This window comes from Poeciliopsis prolifica, unplaced genomic scaffold, assembly GCF_027474105.1.
Source record: "Poeciliopsis prolifica strain line A6 unplaced genomic scaffold, Auburn_PproV2 SCAFFOLD030, whole genome shotgun sequence".
Classification (NCBI taxonomy): Eukaryota; Metazoa; Chordata; class Actinopteri; order Cyprinodontiformes; family Poeciliidae; genus Poeciliopsis; species Poeciliopsis prolifica.
In genome coordinates this window covers 1745706-1766461 of record NW_026562405.1, presented here as the reverse complement: position 1 = coordinate 1766461, position 20756 = coordinate 1745706, and the positions used below count along the sequence as shown (strand labels likewise).

At 37.3% G+C, this 20756-nt stretch overlaps 3 protein-coding genes across 10 annotated transcripts; 2 read left to right on the top strand and 1 right to left on the bottom strand.

The window, feature by feature from the left end:
* Positions 1-316: 316 nt before the first annotated feature.
* Positions 317-5290, top strand: yod1 (YOD1 deubiquitinase). Its single transcript, XM_055050453.1, has 3 exons — positions 317-372; positions 1525-1737; positions 2741-5290. The coding sequence occupies exons 2-3, from the start codon at positions 1530-1532 to the stop codon at positions 3433-3435; spliced, it is 903 nt and encodes a 300-aa protein (XP_054906428.1). The 5' UTR covers positions 317-372; positions 1525-1529; the 3' UTR covers positions 3436-5290.
* A 1236-nt stretch (positions 5291-6526) lies between these two features.
* Positions 6527-11930, top strand: zgc:158258 (uncharacterized protein LOC791186 homolog). Its single transcript, XM_055050441.1, has 4 exons — positions 6527-6606; positions 9563-9698; positions 9891-10086; positions 10196-11930. The coding sequence occupies exons 2-4, from the start codon at positions 9594-9596 to the stop codon at positions 11290-11292; spliced, it is 1398 nt and encodes a 465-aa protein (XP_054906416.1). The 5' UTR covers positions 6527-6606; positions 9563-9593; the 3' UTR covers positions 11293-11930.
* Positions 11931-12946: 1016 nt separating this feature from the next.
* Positions 12947-20445, bottom strand: kif17 (kinesin family member 17). 8 transcript variants are annotated; one of them, XM_055050423.1, is made up of 15 exons: positions 20206-20445; positions 19767-20011; positions 19478-19624; positions 19181-19282; positions 17965-18154; positions 17310-17744; positions 16635-16714; positions 16374-16539; positions 16150-16241; positions 15913-16028; positions 14919-15147; positions 14454-14712; positions 14276-14337; positions 14072-14192; positions 12947-13501 (listed from the first exon to the last, which is right to left on the bottom strand). In XM_055050423.1, the coding sequence occupies exons 2-15, from the start codon at positions 19995-19997 to the stop codon at positions 13344-13346; spliced, it is 2388 nt and encodes a 795-aa protein (XP_054906398.1). In that variant the 5' UTR covers positions 19998-20011; positions 20206-20445; the 3' UTR covers positions 12947-13343. The 8 variants fall into 8 exon arrangements, with proteins under 8 accessions (XP_054906398.1, XP_054906395.1, XP_054906397.1 ...); XM_055050420.1 differs by having other exon boundaries at positions 12947-13504; positions 20206-20444; XM_055050422.1 differs by having other exon boundaries at positions 12947-13504; positions 19767-20053; positions 20214-20444.
* Between the last annotated feature and the right edge of the window lie 311 nt (positions 20446-20756).

Sequence of the window (20756 nt, the reverse complement as noted above, 5' to 3'; positions counted from 1 at the left end):
TCCAAGCAGGAACAAACCATTTCATGCAGATCCAGGAGGTTCAGGGCAAATATGGATGTCTGCTTTTTGGTCTGGGAAGGGTAACATACATTTTTCAGTGCTATAAACAACCTTCGAAAACACAATATTATTAATTTTGTAATTGACAGGGCCCCAATTTTTTTTTATTTCTATGAACAAAAAATAAATAAATAAATTGTGGAAGGCCCCCTGTTGGTCAGGGGCCCTTATAATTGTCATAACTTGTGCCCCTGGTTGTGAACAAAAAAGAAAAGTACGGGTTTAATTGTTTTCACTTAGAACTTTGCTGACGTCACTTCCTTTCGCTCTACGTATTTTGTTTAAGGCAGGCAGGGTAGAAGTCAACGTCAGGTAAGAAAACAACAACAGACTTTGCTGTTTCTGAAAGTTTAACGCTTCTTGTAACATTTCAGACTTGCCAAATGATTGATGTATTAAAGAGGTAAACGATATGTAAAGCTTAGACTCGAACTGTTTTGTGAGCACAGATAGGTTGACGGCTAACTTAGCCTGCTAATGTTAGCAACACAATTAACGTCATGGTTAGCCAGCGTAAACATCTCTCAGACGGGTGTTTCTTTCATTTATCTCCTCAAACTGTTCGAACACATTGTCGTTAAAATCTGTATTTTACAAGTTTATGGTGTAAAAATCTAAATTTGGCAGTTTAGGGCTGAATTATTAGATTAGCCTGCTGTATGTAGGACCGTGATAATGAATGAAGTCGTTAACTGGAACAAAGAAGCCAAAACAAAGCAATGGAGCAGTCGCGTGTTTACTCTCCTACTGGTCAGCAGTTCTGTTGTCATTCTAAACCTGTGCTGCTATATTCAAAAAGTTAAATCACGGATTACAGTGGGTTAGCCGTGTCATGGTTGTGATAGCTTCCTGCGGGAGTACGTCAGATCATGACTGAATCATAACAGGATCCATTGGAGGTCATTCAGAGAACACATGCTCAGAATTTCTCCCATCAGTTAAATCCAAAAAAATTGTTGTTAATGATCATAAAATGGACTTTAGTTCAAGACAGTCAGCATATCTTCATTGGAAGATAGGCTGATTTCCAGTGCTTTGCCTGGTGTGTTCTAAATGTTAATAATAAACTCAGAAATAAAAATGTTAACCGTGTTAAATGTCAACACAGCTGTATTTCTTTTTACAAGCATTTTATTTTGGGTTAAAATAAATGATTTATCTGATACTGTTTCAGTATTATGCAACAATGAAGACAGTATAAGTTGAAAAAAAACTTGCAGATAAACAAACTAACAAATCCACCAGATTAGATGCTGGACCTGAATACATATAAAAAAATCTTTCAAAGAGAACTATAATAGCCCAACATGTTGGTCACTTTAGCCTGGTGGATATTCAGTTTAATTGTGAAATTAATTAAATTCATGCTTTTTTTTTATTTGTGGCTGTGAATGAATATGTCCATACTCCATAGGTTTTGAGAGATATTTAACACAGAGATTTGACATTGCATACTTATTGCAGGCAAGATGTTGCGGCTTCGCTGTAAGACCAAAAACGGGAGCCACATAATGCAAGGTTTGACTCACCAGTCCTGCGTCCAGGAGCTGAAGAGCAAAGTGGAGGAGTTAACGGGGATCCCATGCAATGTGCAGAAAATAATGGTTGGCTATCCACCATCCAGCCTTGATCTCCGAAATTTAGATGCCCATTTAAAAGATTATCCCATCAAATCAGGTATGTTTCACACTGGGAAAATATACGGATGACATGCTGTCACTAAATGAAGTATTTTAATGCTTTTAAAATAATAACAATGATTCAAAGAAGTGAATTTTTAAGAATAAGGAATATGCAACAATGTAATTTGCTTCAAAACTAACTTATTGGAGTTTCAGTGTACTCCTGTAATAATCCACAAAAAATGAAAGTGTCTTTTATACTCTAAATGTATCAAATAGAATTAGTTTGACAAGCATGTTTTACAGCTTCTCCTTCTTTTAATTACGACAATAAAGTAATACTACTACCAAAATATAGTTTATAGTTTATAAATATATATAACTTCTATAATATGACTTTATTCTCATAATATTATGAGAATAAAGTCATATTATTACCAGCATTGAGTAATAATATTATAGATACTAACTACAAATTTAATGAGAATTCCAACTTGAAAAATAACAAAAAATTAAAATAAAGAGTACTTAATTACTTTCTATAAAAATACTGTCTGGATCTACTTCTAGAAACAGAAGAAAGGTCTACAAGAACTGAGCTGGTCACGCTGACAGCTCTATCAAAGTTTATTTCTCACTAAAACGACTTTTTAAGAGATCATTTTAAGAAAGATGTGTTTTGGTGAAATTGCGTCTTTATTCTGCTGATGTTATGACTATGCTTTGGTTATAAAACATCCTTCAACTCAGAAAAGGGACAATTGAAATACAAGTGGCTTTTTGAAAATATTGTCTGAGATTCGCAATTATTTGTTTATTTATTTTTTTAGAAACGAAAGCGAGAAAAAAAAATCAGTTAAACTCCGACATAGAATCTTGAATGAGAAATATGAGATTTAATTTTTAGGAATAGATAGAAGAGAATAGCAATATTATTTTGAGCTAATGTTGGATACCTTTATTCAATATAATATTTCTTTGTTCCTTTTCAATCAGTTTGGTACAAAAATAAATAAATAAATAAATCAAGTGTTGGGTTATTGTATCATTCTATACAGGAGACACACTCATTGTTGAAGAGGAGAAGAACAAGTCCAAATCTCAGGATCATCCCATAGTGAAAGCGCCCCACTTGGAACTCTCTCCTGTGCTGGCACGTCGAGTCGTCCCTGCGGACAACTCCTGCCTCTTTACTAGTGTGAATTATGTAGTGGAAGGAGGTGTGTATGACCCCGCTTGTGCCCCCGAAATGCGCAGCCTTATAGCTCAGATAGTGTCAAGTGACTCTACAGCTTACTGTGAGGCAGTCCTGGGAAAAACCAACGAGGAGTACTGCGCCTGGATAAAACGTGACGACACCTGGGGGGGAGCCATTGAGGTGTCCATCCTGTCTAAGTTTTACCAGTGTGAGATCTGCGTGGTGGACACCCAGACAGTTCGGGTAGATAGATTCGGAGAGGACGCTGGATACCAAAAACGCGTCCTGCTCATCTACGACGGCATCCACTATGACCCTCTGCAAAAAGAGGTTCCCCATTCCGATACCCCACCTCAGACTATCTTCTCTACCACTGATGACATCATCTTGGCCCAAGCCCTTGAGCTAGCGGACGAGGCCCGCCGCAAGCGTCAGTTCACGGATGTTAACCGCTTTGCATTGCGCTGCATGGTGTGCCAGATGGGCCTGGTGGGACAAAAGGAGGCCCGTGAGCATGCCAAGGAGACAGGCCACACCAATTTTGGTGAAGTGTGAAAGCTGTATTATCTTCTCTCCCTTTCACAGATACGACCACCTCCAACTCCTGTGCCCTCATGTCCGGCAAAGTCTGTTGGCCTGCTTGTGTTATCCTCTACCTCACATTATCCTTTGACATATTTGGAGAATCCTCAGACACTGTGTTAAGCCTCTAATTGGTTCAGTATTACCTTCTAACTGCTGAAAGCTTTTAAGGTCAAAAATGCTACTGTAGTACTCTGTTACTAATCGTTTCAGATATTTTCAATGGAGTGAAGTTAAATATGCAAACAATTCTTAGGATTTGTTTTGGTCTGCTGAGATCACTCATCTCATTGATGGAACCAATGTGGCTTATGCGTCGAGTTGAAAATGCACCAAATTGCCGCTACTTAACCCGCGACTGACCAAACTTACTTTGTACATGTCTCTGCAAAGGGTTGAGGACAACGATTAAGAATTATTTGTACTGGGATGTGATCTGATTCACTGTTGTCTTAAACACAGCACAGCATGTATGACTGTTATCCATGTTGGTTTTATAATATTGTTTTTCTGCTTGCAGACAGATGTCAGAATTTAATTAGTCAGATTATTTGTCTAGCTTCAGATATCTAGATGTTGAGCACAAGTAATGTGTTTTATTGCTAAGATGGAGTCATACATCTGCAAATGTGCTGTTTATGACATCTGTCTTAATTTATGGAGCAGTTGTCTTTAAGATTTAATAAACACATTTTAAATGAAAATATTATAAAGCAAAGTGTGTCCAAATTAGCTCAAGTATGTCCTTTTTGTTATTGGTGTGAAGATTGCCATTGACCAGTGATCTTGTTTTGTTTAAAATAACAAAGGTGCTGTAAACTCATTTCACAAAATGTGTAGCTCATGATTTATTTGATTGGTTTTACAGGTTCACAGGAGTTTGTAATTCTGGCTTACAGATTTTAAATATCATGCTGTGAAAGTCTTTTGTATTTTTGAACTGCTGCACATTTAAAAGAGTAAAAAAAACAAATGTATTAAAAGTGTGTAGTTTAACAGTGTGAGAGGTGTGGTCTAGAAATCCTAACTATAAGGTATGTGAATGAGATCAGCGTTACTCGGTAAATTTTTCTTCTTTTTTGCTAATTAACCTTAACTTTTCTGATCTAATATTTAAGAGATTTTTGTTGTTTCAATTATGATTTCATTCACCATTAGGTTTAGCCCTTTAACTTCTAATGCAACATAAAACTGCACCTGTTTCTGTGTTAATGAGACTTGAGGTCTGAGTATTTGGTGCATGTTGACTTACGTTTGCCATTCTTCTACTGTACATTTTGCACAACTGGAGCATGTTCTCACATTTTATGATTAAGTTAGGCATCACTGCTTTGCATGGAAGTACACTAATTTAACAACCAGGTCAAAGAAAGTTCATTTGGAGGTAATTTAGTGTTTTGTTTCTTCAGGCAATTTTCTTGTTGCCCAACATTGCATTCAGCCAGTATTTCTTTTTTACACATTTGTTATGACAATATTGGTACTGAGTTGTGGCCAAATGGTAACTTTGACTGTGGAAGGATTGATTTAATACTTTTTAAACATCAGTGTGGTGGTAAGGAGTTGGGTATAAAGAATACCAATATAACCCAAATTAGAGTTATATTTTTTCTGTGTATTGTGCATCATTTACATTTTGTAGTTTGTTTAGCAATGATTCTGGGTTAATGAGCTTTCATAAGGTGAAACAATAAAATATCTTGTTTGTATTTACCAGGTTATCATGACTAAACAACAATGAATGTTGCACACAAAGCACTATGGAATAACTGGGTTTACTTGATTTATTTTTTTCCAGTGTTGTCACAAATAAAAGCTATAGCCAAGAGCATTGTCTTGAGTTTTATTGCATAAACAATTCACAGTCACAGTTTGTCTTGCAGTCAGGCTGCACAGGGACACAGTTGGTAGTATTGTAGCTGTAAGAAGTTCCAGGATTCAACTCCCAGTCAGACCTTTCTGTACTTCCTGTTCGTGTGTGTGTCCTCTCTGGGTTCTCTGGTACCTCCCACTAAAATGACTGTAAGGTTAACTCTCCAAATTACCATAAGGAGTGTGTGCCTCAGTCAAGAAGAAATTGTGAAGCCTAATAAAGATTTCTGGAGAGATTTACAAGGCATAGACAGCAGCTGGTGTCCATTTCTTTAAGAGCCATAATACAGATGTATCCAGGACATGACTTGTAGCTATTGTATCGAGCCACTCCTCAATCAACCATTGCATCATTGTATTTGACTGGCCATAAAATTTGGCTGGCTGAATCAATATATGGGGTGACTCAGCAGAGTCAAAGATTGATCTGTATAAAACGTTTTGTTGGTCAAAGGAGAAACATTTGCAGAAATAAAAATTAGGAATATTTCACTTACAGAAATGAATCTACACATATGTTGTTTATGTTTTTATTTTTGAATTAAACTATTTTGGGAAAAAAATTTGAAAACCTTTAATATTGTGTTCTCTGATAGCTGTTTCATCTTTTTAAATATAACCCATATTTTCTCACAAGAAGCAAGAAGTTTGTCACTGCCTGTTTTAAGTCATAGTGAGATTACACCACGTTATTTTAAGCTACCCTCAGTTAATAGGATTCAGGTCACTGTTTGACCAACTGCAGCAGTCACCACTGCTAGAGACTAAAGATCAAGAGGTGCAGTCACTTTTTCAGCCCAAACTAATTGATCTGTTTTCTGTCCCACACATAATTACGCAATCTTTTTTTTTCTTAAACTCTAAATGATTTTTGCAAATTATTGATTTGCAAATATCTTTTTGAGAACGTCATAACATTTCAGTACCTCTACAAACAAATGACAGGGGGGGGAAACTACTCATGAAGAGCAGCTGACATTAAATCACTTTATTTAAAGCACTTTAATATAATCAGCTTATTGTCAAATAAGTTCTATAGAAAGCCTGACTCGAACCTGCTGATCCTGAAACAATACAAAACAGACAATTGTTTATAAAATGACGCTGACAGCCTTTCGTGCCTCGAGGACAGTGCTGCCATCTGATTGGCTGAGAGCTTAGAGCTCAAAGTCCATGCAGGTGTTTTCAGATCCTCGCGCTTACCTCGCGCACAATTGAATGCGGACCTGAGGATGACTGTCCTACCTGTGGGCTGCGCGAGGACTCAGGCAGGTAGGCATCATTATCACTTAATTATCACTCATTATCACTAATACAGCTGGCTATTGTCATACATCCATGAACGTAGATAAAGAATTCAGTCCATTAATAGATTGAATTGTCTAAATTAAATGTTTCAAACCACTTTCAGCGATTTCTACTTAGAATATTTTACTCTGTTGACAGTTCAAGTGACAATCAGGTCACTACCTAAGTTTTAGCTATAACAAAGTTTTGCATTTTTAGGTTTTAATGATCAGTGGATGTTCTAATGAATATTGTAGCACACATTATGAAAGAGTGCAAAAATGAACTTAGGCCCTACTTAGATACAGATACAGATTTATTATTGCCCTGGGAAAACAAAAAAGGTTTGATGTTGCTCGTTGCATAACTCCCTTGAGGCAGTTAAATTTATTGCTATATTTTCTGCCTCATAGAACATTATGGTGGTAGCAATATCCTTGTTTTGTGGGTAATAAAAGTATCTTTGTCGAGATAAAGGCTTGGTGAATTACATTTTTACAATGCAGAAGAACTAAATAAACAAAAACGTCATATCTCTATGGGAATGATTTAGAAAAAATGTGACCCCCAAATATTTCATTTAGTAAGGTGTTTGGGGGTATTTGCCACAGGTTGTCAAACTAAACCTTATCAAAATATCAACAACTCTGTATTGTTCAGAATTATACATTCAACTATATCTTCAGTACCTACTTCTGTGGCAATCGGGCCTCTGAAGTTTTGCAGAGTTGGATTGACATACCAAAACTTGCACAGTGAACACAAGTGCTTTTGTGCCTTCAATGTTATTGTGTCTCTGCCCTGCTGCCCTTGCCTCAGGTGTTGAAATGCATTCCAAGGTTTGTTGGTGAGTGTTTAAGGTTCAAACTGAAGGGTCTTTTACACTAAATCTGCAGCACTATTTGGAAAACAGCAACACTAACACACATCTTTAGCTTAAAATGTCAATGCTCTGGTGAAGATATAACAAATCTTAGCAGTAGTCTTTAGTGCCTACCATTTACACTATAAAAGATTTAGATAATAACATACATAAACTGGATATGGAATAGCTTTCAGTAGTCCATTACTGCCACCCTCCACTTCCTCTGAAACTGATCCAGTAAAGTAAGATTAGGAATGCCATGTGTGCTATAATCCAAGTCACATGGGCTGGGCAGGACAGGAGCTATCTGTCAAGCACTAAGGTATGATAGCCTGGTATTCTTTGAAATTGGGGTTTTATAGCTGGAAATTTCTGTGCATGTGAGTCACTCCAGTGTTGTAGAAAAGATTTACTCTTGAGGAAATAGAGACAACTTTCACTGAAACTGAAAAGGAAATACATTTAAAAAGTTTAAGACTAAAGTTGTGGGCAGACTGACAATTTGTAATGTTAAAGCATAAACCCAAGATTATATTTTGGATACAACTTCAGTTAATCTTGCAGATAAAATTTAGGTGATTATTATCATAAAGTATCAGAGTCCTTTAAAAGTCAAAGTTTGTTATCAAACAATAATAAAATAATAACGGCAACTACAAGAGTAATTTAAAAAGGGTCATGTGGCTCGCTTGACTTTATGATCTCTTTGACATATCATTTTACATTTTAAAACATTTATGTAATCTTAAAATAAAAGACTATGCCAAACTTTTACAGTTATTCAACTCTAAAAGTCAGTTCAGCATAACCAAGCTGATTTTAAGATTCAAGATTGCTGCTCTACATGTACTGTTTAAAAAAATTATTGTTGTATTTACTACCAGGTGTAATTCAGTCACAGTTCATTAATTATTAATTAATTAATATTTTTACAGTTCTGCAATCTTTAAAAGCAAGCGTCAATACAGTAAAACAACAGTGTTATTTGAGTAACTGATGATCTGGTTAATTGCTTTTGTGTTAACAACAATAATATTAGTTGTGGCTAAGTATTTCTGCTGGCTTCTTTTATTCAACTAGTGCTACATATGTGTTGATACTATCAAATTCTAAATAATAGAATCTCATACAGGTGTGCCATAAACCAGTAGGATGACAAGATTAATGTACCTGTTCCTGTGCAAAATGATGATTCTAAAGCAGTTTCACTTGAAAAAAAAATCTTAATTAGCTGAAGACAAAAGGAGCTCCCTGATTTTAGAGTTACATGTGCATATCAAATAATTAGTCAAAAAATCCAAAACAAATGCAGACATGGAACCGGGGAGCATAAGCCATTGGTGATTAGTTTTTTCATATCTTAATTCGTTTCTGACTATTGTCTTTATTGCTTTATTTTATATTATTTTATGACACTTTCTGTTTACAGTGTCAGGAAGTTATATTGATTTCTTTTATGCTATTATTCTTTTTAGAGCAAAGCAGAATCAATGTATGAATAAATGAATGAATTAGGGCAAATCGATATTTACAATGAGTGTATATTTCACTTTGTTTTTGTGAAAAGATCTTTAAATTAATCATTAATATTTTATCGGTTGTGCAACTAAACAATGCTTACACAATTTTTCAGGTCAGTAGATAAGAAAGGGTAAGTCAGTTTTAGTGCCTACCTAGGAAGACAAGAAAAAGAAATCTGAAGTAATGAACATGAGTAACATCTTATAAAAGTGGTTTTATGTTCACCACATTGTCGGGTTCAATTTCAGATACACACAGCAGCAAACCTGAATTATTTTCCACACAACATCTATATCTTATGAGGATGAAAGCTGTAAACAGTATGTTTTAATGTGCAGTATTAATTTGGTGACTATTACACAAGAAAAAGAAATCAATGTCACAGATATTTACATTAGATATGATTACACTACAAATCTTCATTGCATGTCTTTAACAAATAATGACAGATTACAATCAATTTTATGTAGCTGTCTCTCTGATAGTAAATCTTATTTACATGAATACATTTTGTAGTTGCCTTGTTCACTTTCTTGATTTAAACTCTTTCTACAGATAAAAAGAACATTGTGTGCCACTGACTAAAATGCCCAAAAGCGATACCTGGCCAGGCAGGACTGATTCAGCAACAATGAATGGCATGGACAGTGCTGGTAGCTGCGACAGCGTTGTCAGCGCAAACTCTGGCTTTGTAAGTTTTGCCTCCAAAACATAAAAATCTTTGTGCTCATTTTTCAAAGCAGCTAGAAATATAAAGGCCATCATGCTACATAATGTCTTTGGGGATGTTATTTTAGTGCTTGGTTTTTTGTATTTGAAGTATTTTAGTTCATATCATTCATGTTTATATTATGTTTGCTTCATGAGTTCATTTGTGTTTCAGAGTGAAGATAGTCTAGAGCACCTTTCTGCAGAAGAGAAGGCCTGTTTAATGTTTTTGGAGGAGACTATCGAGTCTTTGGATAATGAAGATGACAGTGGACTTTCACATGATGAACCTGAACAACTTCCTGCCTCTGGAAACATCGCAGCCAAACTGGCTGACCTGTCTCTCTCTCTGGGCAAAAGCAATAACAACAGTAAGTTCATTTTTAGAGCATATTAAATTATGATTCAGTTATAACTGAATCCTCTAACAAAGGAAATCTTGTATTTTGGGTGTAAAACCTGTATTTGTTTGTGTTTCAGGCTCACAGAAACCAAGTAACCAACCCATCAGGAAAAATGTTGACACCAAACACATGCACAGCTACCTTGTTCCAACACCTCTTGTTGTGGCGAGCGGTTCTCAGTGTTCTGTTCCCAGTACCAAATCACTCACTCCGGTAGACAAAACAGCATCTCCTAAGTCTCAATTCAGATCCACGCACAACAAACCAGCTCCCAGTCACAATGAGAAACGTACTGCTCCCCCAGTACCTTCAGAGGTTAATATGATACCTCCCTCCACAAAACCCAGAGAAAACTCTGCCAAGCCAGCTGAAGTCCCTTTAACAAGAGGACCTCTATCTTATGATGCACTAGTTCATTTGCGAAGAAATGCCTCCGAGAAGAAGACGCCTTTATGTCCAACAGTTGATCACACTATAGACTTGGACAGACAATATCCACCAACCCTGGGAGGTTCAAAATTGGGAAGTGTCACAAAACCTGATAAATCCCTCTCAGACATGAACAAGCCCAAGGCAGTACCTCCAGCTGTGCCCCCAAAACCTAAAAAAATACCTGCCAACATATATCCAAAAATTCAAAATGACTCCATAACAGCAGACCTTTCAGAAAGTGTCAAACAAGCAACAAATCCTGAGGCAGTGAGGCTGGAAGCTTTGCAGAAGCTCGGCCTCCTGAAAGGACACGAGCATGAGGATGGAGCAAAACCTCTCTCTAAAAAACCTGCAAGAGATCCATCAGACCCAACAAGAAACTCATCGTTCTGTTCCTCTCAAGAGAAAACAGAACCCAAGAACAGGCCTCTGAAGAACAGTGCTAGTGTCCATCAGCCATCCAAGGATGAACAACAGCCTGTTTTATTATTGCATGTTCAATCTCAATCCAGTGGGTTGAAGACAGAAGGTTTGGAGCGCTCCACTAAACAAGACGACAACAAAAACAAGGGAAAGCACCCACAGCACAAATTTTATGGCAAGTCAATGAAAACCACCACCACATCTCAATCTTCATCTGACACCCCTGAAGACTCAGTGGGTTACACTGCGATGATGGTTCCTGGAGTGGGATCAGATCGAAAAGAGGCTCTCCGAAAACTTGGTCTGCTTAAGAGTTAAACCTTGCATATAGCTTAAGTGTGTCTAACTGGGAGGATTCATGAGTGTTTGAATATTACATGGGAACTTTGAGCATTCCAACTCTTTACAATGTAAGACTCATTCGTAAAGAGAACATTTCCTTAAGCTCCAAAAATCATTGCACATTGCCTTGCACATTTCAAACCCATTCATTTCGGTATATTTTTCTCCAGATTATGTTATCTAAATCAAAAATAAATATATGTTATAATATTCATCTTGATACAGCACAAAATGAGGCAACCAAAAACTAAATCAGCCTAATTGTGAATAAGAAGCATTGCCCTAACTGACAATTATTGATTGTTCACTTTTCACAGCTGTGCCTGAAGAGCTGTTGCAGCTTTTATTTGTTTTTTGGGATTTTGTGAAGTATGATTTTGCAGTTGTTCATTAATTAACTGCTAAATGAATCCCAAATGCTTGATTACCAAACAATGTTTTCCACATGCTTGAGTTATATCGTCTAAGAGACAGCTGAATTGTTCATGTTTGCATTGGACATTACAATTACTGTTAAAACCAATAAATATATGTATGTAAATGTTTTAATCCTCTCTGTTTTCCACAAATGCTTATGAAAATAAAGTTTGCACAGAATGTACCGCATCTTGAAAGCCTTGTTTATTGTGCTCATTTCAGAATTACAACCAGACCACGTACTTCCGAAAAAGTGAGAAACAGCAGAGCACATTTTGAGTTTTGCAGTGCAACTATAGAGCTGTTAACAAGGAGCCTGTTTGACCTTGTAATTTGATCCACTTACAATAACCTGCAAGCTTTTTGTCCTTTTTTTATTTCTGAAACCTTTCCAGAAGTTCGTTCTGTACTTTCATTACAGAACATCAGGTAAACTACCCATCTTACAGGCTACGCAGCCACTCACACAGCCTGCTCAGCTGTTCTTCTCTTATCCGATTATCTTGTGGACAACCCCCATGTGCTGCTGAAGATAATCTGTTTTCTCTTTTTTCCTGATACCCCTGAGATGGAACTCTTCTGACTCAACAGCTTGTGTATTAGCACTGAATAAAGTTTTAATAGTGGCCTGGTGTCTCCCTCTTTTATGTCTGAACAAAAGTTAGGGATCAAATTTTGAAACTGACACAGATTTAGTGATATGAAACAGTAGATGGAAAAAAAAATATAGGACTTTAAAAAAAAACAAAGCCAAATCTGAGCTCAACACAAAAGTTCAGGAAGGACTATGTTTATCATTATGGAAAAAGAAGTGGGAATAAAGTGCATCTGCTGCAATGTTAATGCAAGTGATAACAAAATACTCTCACTGGCCACTTTATTAGGTGTGTATATGGAAATCCACCAATACCACACTGACAACTCAATGTATTTAGACAAACAGAGCATCAGAATGAGAAAAAAAGAGAATGACAGTGACCAAGAGTTGTGTGGACAAAAATGTCTCGTAGCCTTCCTATCAGCTCAAACCAGTCTGCTCATTTCTCATCCGACCTCTAATGTCAATAGAAATTCAAATATAACATTTATTACAATCAAAATATGCTGAATAATATCTCTGACCATTCAACCCTGAAGCAGATGAGCATCTGCTGTAGATACTTATGGTGTGCCACTAGTGTGTCAAAACGGACTAAGGATGCTATAAAAAATACAGTAAATCACAACGTAGCATAAATCCAGTTTAATCACAGTCATTCTGAGAGTGCATTTGCTGAGAGAAAGCAAAAGAGAGATATCTATATCAATGTATCTATACTAGGGCTCAGAGCTATTTCTTAATAGTTTTTGTCTGAACTAAATGGCACAAGTTACACTGTCAAACAAAAATACAGCAAATTAAATACTAAAGCAACTTAACTGAGCAAATCAAATTTTTCAGCAATTGGGGGTCAAAAATCTGGGTTGTAGTCTCACAATTCCAGATGAAAGATGCGAACATAGTAGGTTACTAGCAATAAATATTTTATTTTATCCCAGTATACAAATTCTTTTAAGTCAAAATCAAATGTATATGAGGTCAGCTTCCTGTTTGAAACACCAAAGTCCCTTTATATACCTTCACCATGAATGTGAGACTTGCTTTTTCTGCGCTTCGCCTTCCCGTTGGGCACCAAAACTTCCAGAGACTCCAGGCGAAAGGGCCGCGGCAGGACCGGGTCTGATCTGGGAGAGGGGTTTATGTTGGAACCATTCACAGAATGGTGGCCTGCTGCGCCAGTGGGAGAGAATAAGTGAAAGAAAGGGAGAAAAATGGAAGGAGAAAGCAAAAGGAAGTAAAACAGGCAATAGTTATCTCTTGTCCCCTTTTCACATTATGATGTATGTGTTCACTGTAAAGGTAAAAATTAATTTTCCACAAAACTGTATTTTCTAAATAAGCTGACATGGTTTAAATAATGTTGTAGCTTCATTACAATGTTCCAAAAAAAACATGAACACTCTGCGCTGTTAAATCATGGACAAACAAAACAAAGTAGCACTCTGCTTAAAAGTGACATATTATGCTTCGTTGAACAAGTTAGGATAATACAAAATATGTTCATAAACTTTTTTTTACATCAAATAATTTTTAGAAAATGAGATTTTGGTCTGCTCTGGTCTCCCTATTTTGAGCTCTATTCAGAGAGACAGTCTTTCAGTCTCTTGTCACTTTGAAGTAGCTGCTGTTTTTGGTAGCAGTTGAGACCCAGCTAGAAGCATAAAACTATGTTAAATATGAATATAGTATAATTTGTTCCTTTTGCATTATTAACGTCTCCACTGATGATTGACTTACCATGGCCTTTAGCAGCATCACCGCTCAGCAGCTGACTGGCTCTTTTTGACTTAAAGTAGTTGTTGGCAATATTCTCACTGTCTTTGCGATCCAGCATTTCCTTGTACCTGTCCTCTTCAACCTGTAAATGTAAACATGCTTGTGTTTTAAAGTTTAATTAACAGTGTGTATTTGATGTCAAAGACGATCTATAAATTCACACACCATAAGCGACTCAGCATGATCGGAACCTGAATCTCTGCAGGATGAAGGATTTGGTGTCACTGCTACAAAAAGCAGAACAAGCAGAAAAAGAAATCTTCAAAAAATGATGGCGTTCGCAATTGCATTTAGTTTAAAAGTGTTTAAAAGTTTCGCCATGCTACTGTGTCATATTCCTTACCTGAAGGCAGAGTTGTTTTCTGCACCATCACATCTGGCAGCTTCCAGGTGGAACTATCATCATCCCAAACAGCTTCTTTCCTCATGCGGTCCAGGTTGCTGTAGTTGCAGTCTCGACGTACCAGTGGCACCATTCGCTCCAGCAGACTGTTCAGCAGCTGGCCTTCCCTTTCAAGCCGGCGAATGTTCGCCAGATAATCGTTCCTCTCCAGTTCAAACTCCGCCTGCAGGTCACGGATCTCCAGTTTGGCTGCTTTCAACTGATACAACAAAATAATTTAATCTTGGCTTGGTCAAAAGCAAACAAAAAGAAAATAAGTATTTATCCAGTAAAAATAACATGTGGTATATATAATTTAATTTTGGACACAATAATAAAACAGTAAAAGCTCAATCAGCTCCTGGCTTGATGCCTTTTAAATTTCGCAGTTCTTCAAGTTCTGCCTCTGAAGCTACTGCCACTCACCTTACCCTGGACTCTGGACAGTATCTGGCTTTTGGCATGAACTTCTTCCTGGATTGAATTGTACACATTCAATAACACACTGTCACTCTCCTCACTGTCTTCTGACAGTGCATTGATGAGCTGAGCTTTTCTCTGATCTGCGAACTTCTTCCTCTGCCGATGTCTCTGCTGTAACTCTTTGTTCCTGGCCTGCTCCCCTCCTATTACTTCCTGTTCCAGTTTATGTAGTCTTTAGAGATAAAGGAAGAAATAAATCATCAGAACAACAGTATATTTAGTGCCCAGCAAAAGTATTAATACCCTTAACTCCATTATTAATATAAGAGCCGCAACAATCAAAGTATTAATTTGGAATGCTATGTAATAAATCAACACCTGCATATTAGTGAAGTGGAATAAAGGATATGTGGTTTGAAAGATTTTTAGTTTTCAAACACACACACATACGCACACACGCACGCACACACGCACACACACACATCTTTTTGAGAGTTAAAGTATAACCTGAACATTCCTCCACATATCTGCTCTGTGTTTCTGTGTTGCAAACTGTAAATGGGATGTCTTCTTGTTTCAAGAGTGATTTTTTTTTTTACTTTCTCCAATAAAGCCCAGAGTTTTCTAATCATGTTCTCTAACAAACTTCCAGTACCTTCACGCAACAGCTCTATTCATAATAAACACAGCTGAAATTTGCAACACTAATTTACATAGTAATTGCAGGTCTCCTAAAGGCAAGCAGTTGAACTGGATTTTATTCAGGGAATCAAGAGATGTTGAATAAACATGCACTCCACACTTTCAGTTTTTTTTTTTTGTAAATGATTTTGAAACTTGTATATATGTATATATTTTTTGCGCTTCACACTTTTGCTGTGCTCTGTGCATATATAAAGAGACTTTGATTTGACAAATATTAATAATTATCAATATAGAACACACACAATTTTGCAAACAAAGTACAAAATATAAAATTTGAGATCAGCACACATACCTTTCCAGTACATGTTTCTGGTCCAGAGGCTGATTTGATTTGGTATCAGCTGAGTATGTGAGCTCATTTCCATCTGGATCTTTTTGAGCGCTGACTGCAGCACAAGACGAATCAGGCTACAACATGATGACACACAGAAAAGAAACTGGATTTATTGTTATGTGGGGGTTCTTTTTATCCCTTTCAGAATTACATCTGGGCTTTTTGTCATTCATAGTCACATTAGAATGAGCATACCTTTCCCAGTGAAGCAGTAGTAGAGAAACTGATTTGATCAGTGTTGGATGTCCTCTCTTTCTCTTCTTCTTGAGCTTTACAGCTGGAGCTCACTTAAGTTGAAAAAGAGAAAAAGTTACTAAATTTAAATGCAGCAGAGGCATAGTAAGTCACAAAAGAGGAACATCATCATCCTCCTGTACAAATGTATTGTAAAAGGATCTTGTAAGAAATGTTCCTTTTACCTTTCATAGGGTCAGAGCTCCCCCTGCTGGCTTTGGCCTTCTTCAGATTAGACAACTTTGATTCATATGAGCGCTGCAGAGCAATAATGTTTGCCTGTAGCTTTGCTTTGGACTCCTGCTCTGCATTGTACTCGGCCTGCAATTTTGCCAGCTTTTCTTCGTACTCCTGTGGAGACAGTAGAAGAAGAACCATTAATCAACTGGTTGTTGTGTAACGGCTGCTTCAATGTGCATTGATATATTGGTGTGGGAATCATCTGCCTCTTTAATCTTTTCCTTTGTTTCATCAGCGTTGGGTGGCAACCTTGAAAGAGCATCTGCAGGCTGACCAGACGAAAGAGCTGTAGAAAAATTTAAAGAAAAAAGCTAATTAAAAGCAGACTTTCTCCTATAATTTTCATTTGGATTACTTTTCATTATTATTAATTTTTAAAAACATGAATACAAAGTATTGAAAAACTGTATAACGTCTTACAGATAAGTTTTTTTGTTTGTTCTCTTTTACATGTAAATGTTTCAGGTCCTTAATACCAAACAAAGATAAACCATTTTTTTCTGTCATCGCATGGTGGTGGTAGTGTGACATATGGAGTGGTACAGTCAAAGTCTGGTTTAAATCCATTTAAGACGACGTTAAGCAAGACAATTATATTCAAAAGCCCTTCAAGTGGGCTGAAATAAAACAATTCTGCAAGGAAGAGTGGGCCAAATTTCCTCCAAATTTTCTCCAGCGACAACAAATAATTGATAGCAGTGATTTGAAATTGTCAACCGCTTTTTTCTGTAAGGGGTTAACTTGTCATTGATATATTTAGGTTAATTTTGCCTGATATAAAAATTTCACAATCTGAAACATTTAATTGTAGCAACAACAACAAAAAAAAACTTTACAAGGCACGGCAGCTCTGTAATAAGGCTAGCTTTACATTAAGATACCTAGCTGGCCTGAGATGAGGGCTCGCAACTTCTTGATCTCCTCCTGATACTCTCGCAGCAGAGCATCCTTGGGGTCTTCATTGATTCGAGGTCTGTTCTGGATGCTCTTGGCCCGGTTTGCATAGCGCAAAGTGCTCAGACTCTCCTCATAGTTGTTATCAGCAGGTGAGAGGCAGGCGATCATCAATGTCCGAGTGTTTCCTCCAAGAGAGTCCTGCAGCAGTCTGGTCAGCTTGGAGTCCCGGTAGGGGATGTACTTGGAGCGGCCAACCACCAGGGCAGAGATAACATTCCCCAGAGCTGAGAGGGAGAGATTGATCTTTGTGGCCTCACGGAGTCGCTCTCCGGTGGCACCAGTTTTAGACTGACGCTCACTTCCTGCCAGATCCACAAGGTTAAGTTTGCCTGCTCGTATATGATCTTGACCGGCTGCATCTGAATATTTTGATGATAAAAACAAAAAATAAAAAAATAAATAAACAAAAAAACTGAAAAGTTATCTGTCTTCAAACAATAATGAACTAGTGAAGCAACTTTAAAATCACGCCACAGCATTGAAAAATGAATGTTTATGAACAACAGCAAAGTAAGATGAAAATAACACAAATGAAACAGGGCTTAGTCAAAGTCTTTGTATAAATGATTGCATGTTTACCAGTGTTACAGATCTCCAAACGGATGGTGAAGATAGAGTGGGAGCGGGAGGAGTCTTTATTCATCAGCGTGCAAGCTACTGCCCGGTTCTTCCAGCCTTGCTCCATGATTCTTTCACATTCCCCTACGCTGTGCACCGTGTGCATGGTGAGGTCCCGCACATACAACCCCCGCTCCGGGTGCTCTTTCAGCTAGCCGTTCAAACGGCGTAATAAAAACACACACTTAATACAATTCCATCATCCCCTTAACCCTCTCAGGCTCAAATTACTTGCAAAGACTAGCAAAGTAGCATTTAGCTGTTGCAAATCTGCAACATCTGCCTGGAGAGGGTTAAAACACCTTGACCTCTTCAAAAAGACTTCAGTTCATGTTATTATGGCAACATGAGCAGTAAGTGTTTTGCATATATATCAAGATACAAATAAGCAAATTGTTTAAAATTATAAGTACATATAAGTGAATTACAATATCACCAGAATTTTATTTCAGGGATTGTTTTAAAAATTAGATGATTTGATGATTAGGGGCTTAATAATTTGGCAGATTATGGCTTACAAATCCAGTAAAAAATATATATATTTTAATAAAGAAATTTGGGCCTACTGAGAAGTACCCTTATATATTTGGTCCAGGTGAGTTTTGATTGAATTGAAAAATAAATTCAATTCATTCATTGTTGTTGTTGTGTAGGTGTTTTTCATAGCATGGAGGTCATCAACAAATGAAATGGAATGAGAAATAAATTCAATTTTAAAAAATGCTAAATTGACTTTATAAAGAGCACTTTGCACCATGACACAACAGTTCAATTCTTAACTAGCTGCAGGTAAGATGTTTTTAATATTGCAATTGGTTCAGGACACACTGATATGAGGAACAGATGATGTGGATAAGATTTAACCTTAGCTAGCTTTGCTTCACAACCACAATGTGGATATTTCAGATGCTCCCACAATACAATTTTTAAGTGCATTTTTTCTTCCAATCAACTTTCCAATAACATATGTGAATACCAATCTTTTAAAACAACCAGCTTCTAAAGCAATGGCATTTTTACCCAGCTAGTCGTAGTGTAATTGACTATCTGCTGGATAATGTCAAGTCAGCAATCTTCCCCATGACAGTAATTTTTATTGTGTGTAAACAATAACCATCACAACAGGAATAAATGTTTAAAATATATGCACTAATTTGTTAAAACAAAAAAGACAAACCTCATGTTTCTGTTTGGTGTTACTTCCCAAAAGGTCTCTTACTTCTTCATTGTAAATCTCCAGGTACGAGGCCCTCACAAGGAATTTTGTGTTTTCAGCGCACTGTCTTGCACACAAATAGTAAGCACAGTTACTCTTCCTAAGCAAACACAGCTTAGGCAAGTCTGGACAATAACTAAAACCAAGTGTGCTCCATACATGCCTAGTGACCCTGTTTGTTGTTATAGGAAAGAGTAAAACTACAAACTAAATCTGAGACAAAGCTAAAAAAAAAAAGAAAAGAGTTTTCCACCATACCTGAATGCTCTCAAAAATGTGTTCAAAAGCTCGTGGTATTACACCTTTCTGAGTTGCAGGTTCAGACACCCCCTGCATGGTGAAAGATTTTCCACTTCCGGTTTGCCCGTAGGCAAAAACCGTGCCATTGTATCCCTCAGTAACACCCTGCATAAATACATCTGTGTTAAAGGATCAAAACACAGTTGCGACTTTGATGCAATCATGAGGTAAGGAGACTGAGAGTATCAAGTAACAAGCATGTGGCCTACATAAGGCTGTTATTCATTATTCATTTATGGCTGCTTACCTCAATCAAAGGATAGGCAATTTCGTTGTACAGCTGCTCAGTAGTTTGATTAATGTAGTAGGTCCCATCAAAAGTGAACTGTTTGGGTGGCTCATCCACTGTCCCTGGTTTTTCAATGAAGCACTGGCACCGATGGACATCCATGGACAGAACCAACTTACAGCCGAGAGCCTTCTCCCTGTCATCCAGCGGCCTGCACCTCACCACCACCTTAACTGACTCTGAACCCATAGTTGAACATCCACCTCACAGCAGGTGGCAATGGGGTTAGAAACAGTTATTGCTAACTGAGGAGAGGAAAAGCTTAGGTCTTATGAAAACATAGATACTTAATAAAAGTCAGAAGCAACAAGACTCGACGACTAACTGAAGAATTATATTAACAATTTTCTTCCCTACTTAGAGGTTAGCAAATACAGAAGACGGAAGATTTATGCACCTGCTGACCTCGTCAGAAACGGTGTTGGATCTCCTGCTTCTACGTCTCGGGTCTTCCTCTCTGGATAGCGTTGTAACGTTGCCTAGCAACCTTAAAGGCCCAATCCGAGTCAAAGCGGCCTAAACTGGCGGCCATCTTGGTAAATTAAGAAAAAAGAAAGGATACTGTTGCATCCTGAAAGTATTCTATTCAAATTATTACTATTTTAAAACGTTTCTGGATACAACACTCTATTTAATATATTTTATTTGTTCAGTTGTTTTTGTTCAGTCGGAGAAGCATAACAGAATCTGAGCTGGTGCTACGTCACTGATTGGTTGGGTAGCGGAAGTACTGTCAGTTGGTCAGTTGTAACGTAGCTCTGAAAAAGAAGAAACTTCGTAACGGTTTTCTGTTCCTCTGTTTCCGGCTGCTTCTGAAATAAAATACACACAGCGTGGGGCAAATAAAGTGGCCGAAACTGAAGAAGGACTCCTGTCTGTTTCGTGAGTGCAACAATACAAATCTGTAAGTTCTTTAAGTTTAACTTAAAGAAGCCTAACAATACTTTA

What these genes read in the sequence shown, in the direction of transcription:
- yod1 (XM_055050453.1), top strand. Translation starts at nt 1,530, where the DNA reads ATGTTGCGGCTTCGCTGTAAGACCAAAAACGGGAGCCACATAATGCAA. An exon ending in AGATTATCCCATCAAATCAG is followed by an intron (nt 1,738 to 2,740) that starts GTATGTTTCACA and finishes CATTCTATACAG; the next exon opens with GAGACACACTCATTGTTGAA.
- zgc:158258 (XM_055050441.1), top strand. Translation starts at nt 9,594, where the DNA reads ATGCCCAAAAGCGATACCTGGCCAGGCAGGACTGATTCAGCAACAATG. An exon ending in TCAGCGCAAACTCTGGCTTT is followed by an intron (nt 9,699 to 9,890) that starts GTAAGTTTTGCC and finishes TTTGTGTTTCAG; the next exon opens with AGTGAAGATAGTCTAGAGCA. An exon ending in GGGCAAAAGCAATAACAACA is followed by an intron (nt 10,087 to 10,195) that starts GTAAGTTCATTT and finishes TTTGTGTTTCAG; the next exon opens with GCTCACAGAAACCAAGTAAC.
- kif17 (XM_055050420.1), bottom strand. Translation starts at nt 19,997, where the DNA reads ATGGGTTCAGAGTCAGTTAAGGTGGTGGTGAGGTGCAGGCCGCTGGAT. An exon ending in ACACCAAACAGAAACATGAG is followed by an intron (nt 18,155 to 19,180) that starts GTTTGTCTTTTT and finishes TTGAACGGCTAG; the next exon opens with CTGAAAGAGCACCCGGAGCG. An exon ending in GAAAACAACTCTGCCTTCAG is followed by an intron (nt 14,338 to 14,453) that starts GTAAGGAATATG and finishes TGCTTTTTGTAG; the next exon opens with CAGTGACACCAAATCCTTCA.